General features: G+C 38.0%; 1 protein-coding gene across 1 annotated transcript in view; it reads right to left on the bottom strand.

Moving 5' to 3' along the window:
* Positions 1-2,426: 2,426 nt before the first annotated feature.
* Positions 2,427-9,323, bottom strand: part of GDA (guanine deaminase) — a 32,602-nt gene continuing 25,705 nt past the window's right edge. Inside the window, exon 14 of the mRNA XM_085213146.1 lies at positions 2,427-8,964. Coding sequence (XP_085069272.1) covers positions 8,894-8,964 — 71 coding nt within the window. The 3' untranslated portion in view covers positions 2,427-8,893. The remainder of the gene's footprint in view (positions 8,965-9,323) is intronic.

Here is a 9,323-nt window from a genome sequence, read left to right as displayed (position 1 = left end):
GAGTCTGGCTGGAGACCTGTAACCAATAGTGTCCCCCAGGGGTCTGTGCTGGGTCCGGTCTTGTTCAACATCTTCATCAATGACCTTGATGAGGGGATAGTGGCCACCCTCAGCAAATTTGCTGATGATACGAAGTTGGGAGGATTGGCTGACATGCCTGAAGGCTGTGCTGCCATTCAGCGAGACCTGGACAGGCTGGAGAGCTGGGCAGTAAGAAACTGGATGAGGTTCAACAAAAGCAAGTGTAGGGTCTTACACCTATGGAGGAATAATTGCATGCACCAATACAGGCTGGGGGATGAGCTGCTGGAGAGGAGCTCTGCAGAGAGGGACCTGGGCGTCCTGGTGGACGACAGGTTGGCCATGAGCCAGCAGTGTGCCCTCGTGGCCAAAAAGGCCAATGGCATTCTGGGGTGCATTAAGAAGAGCGTGTCCAGCAGGTCGAGAGAGTCTACTCTGTCCTGGTAAGGCCTCATCTGGAGTACTGTGTCCAGTTCTGGGCTCCCCAGTACAAAAAAGACAGGGATCTCTTGGAAAGTGTCCAGCGGAGGGCCAGAAAGATGGTGAAGGGCCTGGAGCATCTCCCCTATGAAGAAAGGCTAAGTGAACTGGGTCTCTTTAGCCTTGAGAAAAGATGACTGAGAGGGGACCTGATCCAGGTTTATAAATATCTGAGGTGTGGCGGCCATAGTGGTGAGGCCAGTCTGTTTTCAGTGGTACGTGGAGACAGGACGAGGGGAAACGGACATAAGCTGCAGCATAGGAAGTTTCGCACGAATGTGCGTAAGAACTTCTTCACGGTGAGGGTGACGGAGCACTGGAACAGGCTGCCCAGGGAGGTTGTGGAGTCTCCTCCTCTGGAGATATTCAAGTCTCACCTGGACGCCTACCTGTGCGACCTGGTGTAGGGAACCTGCTTTGGCAGGGGGGTTGGTCTCGATGATCTCTAGAGGTCCCTTCCAACCCCTACAATTCTGTGATTCTGTGAATTGATGTTCTTTAAGAAGTAACAGAGCCATACAGTGGTGGGAAGTTGTGATTTAACTCTGGCCTGAGATTAGAACATTGTAGTAGTACTTCCAAGTTCTCAGAAGCAAGATAGCTATTTTACAATTGTACCTTGAAAACAAAATTGGGAAGAAGCATTTCTCAATTCTAATCTGCATTTCATGGCATTTCTGGACATATTTTTAGGCTAATTCCTAATGAACAGTTTTAATCAGAACCAATGAAAGAATACAGTCACAAGCTGATTAGTTTGGAAGGATGACAGCCAATTGCAGAATATTAGCATATGGAAAGCAACCTTCTTTTTGCATTTTAACTATTCTCTTAGCTCATGAACTATAAACCTACTGAGCTCAGTTATAAATGATTTATTACCAGATCCCAAACCAGGATAGCCACGGGAGCAGGCATGAAAATTACACTAGTAATGTGTTCATGACTATTCAATGACCATTTCTTTAAGCTTGCAAATTGTGTTCACAAATACACACTGTGTCTGCATCACAATCACTACAGTGAAACAGGTAATTACAGCCTAAGATTTACTGTCAACATACCCAAAACCTCTCACATTTTCAAGCAGGTTTACATGTGCTGTGCTCACATCTGAAGTTTACACTGCTTTAAATAGATGTGTCAGCTAAAATCATAACAGAGTATTCTAACAAAAACTGCTATTGTCCAAACTGAAATGTTAAGAACCAGAATTCCTACGCTGAAAGCCTAAATGGGCTCTTCTATTAAGAACATTAATTTACAAAACAGTTTCATTTTGCCTTTCCTCTACAGTTTGCATGACTTGTGCTGGTAAGTTGGTTGAAGAAAATAGAAAACAACTTCATTTCTTTTGCACATTATGTTGCATTTTGATGATAATAACTTGCACATAATTTTCAAAACTGTAGCATACAATTCCTCAGTGTGTAATTAGTAGTTTTCCTATGGGAATTTTTGTTTTAAGGAAATATGCTCCTGGTACGTTTCAGACACACTATTCTATTGTAGACATTTTTATGGCTTGAGAAATAGGAGAGTGAGGAAAAACACATGAAAGGAGATGTGACCTTGTGCTTGCTGCTAAGCACAAGAAGAAAGTATTCCAGTATAGTTTGCTTGTACACAAAAGAATAAAAATGTTGCAGAAGCACTTGCTTTGATTTATCAAACCAGAAAATCTGGTAATAAAACTACAATAAATGCTCGAAGAGTTCTGAGTCTGAAAAAAGTCCCTTAAAATTATGTCATATATACGAAACGTGTTTACAAACCTCTACAATGAGTGTTTCTGAGTTTGCCAGGAAGCAGGCACATTCTGTGCTTCTTTTACACTGTGCCATGTATTACTGTCTTCATTGTAAATTTTTACCTTTTCACCTTCTCTTTCTGTCCTCCAAAGTCAAACACAGAAACAGATGAAGGCTGGTGTAAACACAAGGCCACTTTATTTTGTTTCAACAGTACATAAATTCCCATTTAGCACGATCAAAAACAAGCAGAACAAAGGAAATAACGTATACCATTTTTCCAAATACACTGCTCTTGAAATTACGCGTGAGCACAACAGGTAGGAGGAATTCAACAGCATAACTCCAAATAGGCATTTTTCACAAAAGAACCAACTAGAACCTACAAACAGGTCACAAGCTGACAAAACCAAGGACCAGAATCAGAAAAGCTTACTTTGCTGAGATGTCATCTCTCCTCTGAGGAAAGAAGGCTCATATTGACAGTCATTGAACAGTGACAGTCATATTGAACAATGGTTGACAGTCTCTGTGCTGCTATCTTCAACAGCTAAGGAGAACATGTAACCACTTTTTAAAACCTCCATCAGCAAAAGCTTTTAATGGACACAGCCCAGCTCCAAAGCCAGAGATCAGCCAGACACAGAAATGAAAAGCTTAGTTAACAGAAACATTGGTCCCTTTTACTGAAGGCTCAGTTTTGTATTCGAAGGCGCCTAGTGGCTTGTGGCTAAGCAAGGCTTACAGTGGCTCAAGTGCAGACCAAGGTAAAATATATTTCTGTTTATGTCAGCTGCTCATAGTTTACATTCTGATCTTGGCTGTGTTTGTTACCAGCTGACTCAAATCATTAAGCCAAAACACTGAGCCCACAAACTGCGTAAGTGTAATAAATAATACTTTTCTTATGGGACAGATCTTTTAAGTTAAGTATTAGGTGAGTGGCTATGAGATTGCCTTTCAAGCCCAACTGCACTCATTCATCCTAGCTATTTTCCAATTAAATTGAAGTCTGTGAGAAATCACAAATCAAATAAACAAGTCTAAGTCTTGAGCAGGGAAAAAGGATGACTCTAAGCATAACTGCTGCATTCACTTCTGTACAGATCACTGTCACAACAGAAGTCACAGGGGTTGAAACACATCACTCCAGCTTAGGACACTTTCCAAGAAAAAAAGTTTTTTTATTGAAATTTCCTGGAAAATATCCTCCAAAAACACTTCTCAGACTTTTCAGGAAAAGTAACTGTTTAATTAACCTTACACAACAGATTGTTGCTGATACCCATTTTTATTTTGTAAAGAGAGCCCAGCAGATGTCATTTGCTGGCTTCTCTGCTGAAATAAGCAGGAGTTGTTTTACACATATTAACTGGGCTCAAAAATAAACTATAGGACAAAGTTCCTAGTGCATGTGAGATCACTGTTAGGTAGTGAACTAACACTCCAAGCTGATTGTGCAATTTAAAATGTGCTGCACTCTCTGTGTGTTCTGATGTTCAAAACAGCCAGAAAACTGAATCAGCTTACTTGCAGGGACTCTAGTCATACCAGAGGCTTGTATTCCTATGCTGCTGAACTCTTATCATCATTGCACCATGAGGCATGTGACAGGGGATGTTGCATGAGGCAGTACTGGTGCTCCCCCTAAGGTCAGACTACTTTAGTAACTGACTTGCTGAATGCCAAATGCCTTCATGTTTCATAGGAAACATGAAGATAAAACACAATATTGTATTAGGTTTCTTCTGGAGTTGTTGCGAGTAGCTTTAATTTGAATCTTGAAGTAGAGAGGAACAGCATTACAATTAGCCATGGTAATTTGGGCTCTTAATATTTTAGCATATAAATAACTGGCTCCCTTTGGAAATTTGATCTGTTCCTGGGCCTTGATGACTTTTTAAATAAATCAACTCTGTGATTTAACAGAACTGTGCCTGAAAAATTTTCTTCTTTCCTTAGCATTTCCCACCTAAAACTTCATTAACATGTCATTGTGTCTGCACAACCTTCTCTGATCTAGCTTCTTTCTATTTTGCATTATTTTGCATTCTGCTGCCTTTTCAAGTTATATTTTTTTGCAGTCATTTCTCAAATTTCCCATGTGCCTTGAGTTTTCCTGAATTCCTTCCACTTGTGCACATTCTCCTTAGAGATAAGTTGCTCAATGCTAAACATAGGACTGCTCGTAATGCCAGACTACTTATTTATATCAATCTAGTATTATTTTAAAAGCTACCCAACTTATTATCTGTTACAGATTGTATATGGTAATTCTGGAAAAAAATTTTAAAGATTCCTCTGAGAACAACTGCTAATATAATTTCATATTAAAACAGATATTCTCAGAAAGAATTTAGGCATTTTGTTTTTCAAAGCATGCAACTCTTCTTAAATGTATAATCAGGAAGAGTTATAGTTTTTGCTCAGTAGACTTGCAGATATATAGCAAGACTGATTAATTTTTGCTAATCTGCACTGCATAATCATAATTAGAATAAAAATTATTTCTCTGTAAATATTTTTTTAAGCATAACATTACTGTTCATGTCTGATTTTATAAAACCATTATAGTTGTTTCATTCATGAATGTATAATCAGGTACAGACTTATAAACAGGGTCATTTTAACATTTCTTTTTGAAATAAATTCCACTTACAATAATGAAAATGCTCAGTACAAAGAACAAATATACTTTTTTCCCCATAAAGCTTTCTGATTGCATAAAAACACAGAATAAATACAAACACTAGGTCAAGCCAACATTTTAAAGTGCAGAACTCCACTTGCCACACATGAATAATTCAAATAACACTGCATAATGCATAAGCGATAGTTACTCGCATTTCATTAATAATCAAAACCTAAAGTGACACAATGAGATCAACATATAAAAGTAATTCAAATACACTCCATTTATAGTTAGTAATTGCTCATCTGAACATAGAACACATTAAGCATATTGCCCCAACAAGCAAGCTTTTCACAAATTACCCTTATTTTTTTTTTCTGTCTGAATAGTGTGCTGACACTGAACACAAAGACACATCAAAAATACAGATCCCATCCACAATCAAGAGAACTAATGGGGTCTGACATCTGGAAACAGTTGTGTGTACATTTTTCCAGAGGCTCTATCTTATGTCAGTAGCACAACATCAATTTATGCTGACTGAAAATTATCCTGATGTTTTCTTCTACTTAGTCTTGTCCCCAGTGTGGTTCCTTATTTTTATTTTTATTTTTTTAATTATTTTATTTTATTTTATTTTGAAAGAAGTTGCTCTGATTTGTCTTCTATGCCAGTGAGCATGGAGGGGGAATAGTTTAAGTCTTTTTTTCTTTTTTTTTTTTTTGAGACACTAATGATGTTTACATACCATTAATTGAACATTGCTTCTGCTTCCAGTGTGGTTTTGGTATATAAGGAAGTTTCTCTTCTTTGGTGGAAACTACGCTGGAGGTGCAGTCACAGACACCAAATACAGTCTCTAACAGAGACTGTAAGAATCTGAACCAATGATCTGACCTGCTGCAGACCATGTATGCAGCAGAGTACAAGGAATCAGACTATATGCAGGCATTGGTGCAGAGCTATAAGTCTCAACAGTAACTGCTGCCACCTACCAATATTCTCCTACTGCACCAAGCATCTCTACAATCTTCAAATAGTCAAAGAATCCTTGGGGCTAATAAATACTTCACAGCAGGATACTTCCCCAAAATTGCTTCAGAGAAGTCTGACTACTACATCCTCTGTATCTTCTAAAACCAGACTCCTTCCTAAGCTACCTTCCATGGAAAGTTCTAGGTCTACCTCAAAGGAACTTTTTTCTGGTATTACAGAATTTTTACATTCAATTCTATTTAGATGCTACCAGTTTGTTTGTTACATGGCTGTATCAGTTCTTCCACTGGTCCCTCTAACCAAATTCAGATTTGTCACCAGCAATGTATGGAGCTGCAGAAAGCCCGTGGCACTACTACTTGTGGGCAGAGCACCTCCCCGAGCTGCAATTCTGGAACATCAATTCTTTAAGTGTGGGGTCTGGCTACCAGATTCCTGCCTCGTGCAGGAATTTAGCAAGAGCCAAACTCTCAAGACATGCCAATATTCAAATGCAAAAGTTATTCCCAGCAGATATTCTAGAGAGTCCCTTTGTAATTGGGCCACCAGCAGTGTTTGGTGAGACTTTAAAGCTTCTTTCTGTACTCCCAGTTTGCAAATATTCATCCTCTCCCTCTCTTCAAGTCTTTGAAACAAACACTGAATCACATTCTTAACACTACCACAAAATAGCAATAAAGTCAGGCACAGCTTAGACTATCCCTAAAATAAAAGTTGATATAATTCATAGCTCTGGAAGTAAAGTACTATAGCATGAACATACATCAGTCTGCATCATCTTTCTCTGTCCCAGAATACATTCCTGCAGGAAAGCCAAAGCTGCAAACCATGCAACTCCTTAGGAGTAGTTTCAGACAGTAACTGGAGGATTAAAACATGTCTCTCATAGATCTTTGGTTTTGGATTGCAAATTTTGGTCAATTAATTAAATTCATGTCAAAATTCACGAGGAAAAATGTTCCCTGAATCAGGAATCTGAGTTAAAGAACTGCAGGCTGTATTTGCAAAGAAAGTGTGCTACTATGTAGGTTATAGGGACATGTGAAAAACAAAACTTTTGTGACATCCTGATGGAATATGAAATCTCAATCCTTAAATCTCTAATCCAAAAGCCTTAGCAATGATTGAACATAATGGAAACAAAGAGTGTAACTCGGCACACATATGGCACAGAGTGATGCCGTGTGAGGTTACCTGAGCTAGCTCTAAATGAGCAAGCAGTGCAGCTGCTTTAGGGTGGCATATGCAAGCCAAAATACCATGCTGTGCAGTAGGGCTACTCCATGACAGAATAAAACAAACAACCAAACAACAACAACAACAAAAAAAAAACAAATAACACAAAACACTGAAAAAGATTCCAGGTACTTTAAGTGCCTAATCTAGTTATGGTTCCACTATACTGTCTCATGTAGTCATAATCTGAACAACGCGTAAGCTCCGACAAAGCTTCAAGTCAGAGCAAGTTGTTAAGGATATCAGACCAAACATTCCCTTATACAGACAGAAATTTAGATGTTCATGCAGATACCTCTCTTGTTTTAAGAGCACAGGGAAGGGCTGTGCCTTTATATAATTAGAAGCCAGATAAAGGTGTGAAATAAAGCTCAGCAAAATCAAAGGTGTTTGAAGCCGGCCATACTCAACAAATATGTATAGCAGGTAGTGCAATATTGTATCCACTAACACTAAAATTAAAGCTTTTATCCTTTGTACTGCAAAACAAACAAAACAAACAAAAAAAAACAACAACCATAATAAAGAAACAAGAAGTATCCCCATTCTCAAACTAATCTTGCATTAAAAAAAAGGCTGTAATAACAAGTAGGAAAATAGACTTTTTAAGAACGCAGACTACCAAAATTAAAAGGACACATTTTTTACCTAGCATTGTACAGGGCTGTAGTTACTGTTCCAGTGTTGAAAGAAAAAGAGCACATTAAAGCTGAATAGCTTTTTCCAGTAAGGAATTACACCTCAAGTGAAAGGCGGTAACAGCCAGAGACAGCCTGTTTCTGGCGGGTTTTGCTTTAAAGATGCCCATTTCTGCTACAGAAAGGAGAAGGGAAATTGTTATCACCCACAATCTAAACAGTTTGGAAGAAATGAATTTGGTAAGGTTCTACAAGAGGCTGAACCAGAGAAAGCACTCCCTCTAATCCTGAAGAACCCATTCATTTTCTGCCACAGAGAAGCCCACTCAGGCATCTCTGTACCTGCTTTTGGGTTATTACAAGTTTCATTCAGTCAAGTGAATAGAGAAGTGGTGAAAGATTGGACTGACTGCTTCCAGATGCTAGAGCAACATTTAGGAAATGCTACTTCAGCTTACAGCGTCACAGAATTGTACAGTCTTTCTGCACTCGCAGCTCTTCGACCAGTTGTGTATTTTTTACTTGCTCCTTCCACCAGTTCTATTGTATCTGACTACTAGCGACAAATCTGAGCCTAATGATAATTAGAACTCTTCATTATGTATAGATAGATACTTATTATGTTTTAAAATAAATGGGTATTTTAAAATTAACCACAAAAACAAAAATGAAAAACATCATTAAATGCCCCCAAATGCCACTATTTTTTTCCATACTTAGTGATAATATAAAGGAAATTACATTCTTCTGTGACATTCATTATTTGCAAAAATGATTTACTGGCCATTTTTTTTTTCAACTAAAATAACATACAACAGTAAGAACTTCCTTACTCTTCTTAATATTTTCTCTGGTATTACTGAAAGAAACACCAATCGTTTATTTAAGTAAAAAACTTACCAAATTCTTTGTCAATGCACATGTTATCTTTGCAAGCAAATTTAGAAGTTTGTTTCCTCTTAGAACTGTGACAATGTTGGTCACATAATTCCTGAAAGGCCTAACAGAATTTTTCAAATTTGCAAGATTTAAAACAGAAGTGAGGTGTCATTCCAAATGATCAGGCACTGTTTTAAACAAATGTTTTCCAAATCAGATACAGAGTAATCAGCAGAACATTTTGCAGAAGGGAAATGGATTTATACTGAACTTGAAAAAGGAACCACTTGCTTCCCAGCCACGTACACTTCAGAAATATTCCGGTCATCACCTGAAATAACAGAAGAGATATTTGCACATAAATCTCTGCACTGATTTAATTAATTAAAATGCTGCAATCCCCAGGATAAGTTTTGGAATATATAATTTTCAGTTACCTAAATTCATTTCTTAAAACTGAGAAAGCATATTTCCCTAACGATATTTCACCATAAACACCTAAAGATTAGTGGACTACCATTGTTTCTTTTAAGACATAAATACAGCATCCAGCTGCTGCAGTTTTGTCGTGTATTTTGTATTTGTTTATGTTTTGCCAGTGGACAAGGTCAGCACAAAGATCACAGACAAGTTAAAGAAATGCCTTTATCTGTTCTTAAGTTTAAAGCATAAACATCATAAACATCTTGC

The sequence above is a fragment of the Meleagris gallopavo genome, chromosome Z (genome assembly GCF_905368555.1).
Source record: "Meleagris gallopavo chromosome Z, MGAL_WU_HG_1.1, whole genome shotgun sequence".
Taxonomy (NCBI): Eukaryota; Metazoa; Chordata; class Aves; order Galliformes; family Phasianidae; genus Meleagris; species Meleagris gallopavo.
This window is presented reverse-complemented; position numbering and strand designations above follow the sequence as displayed.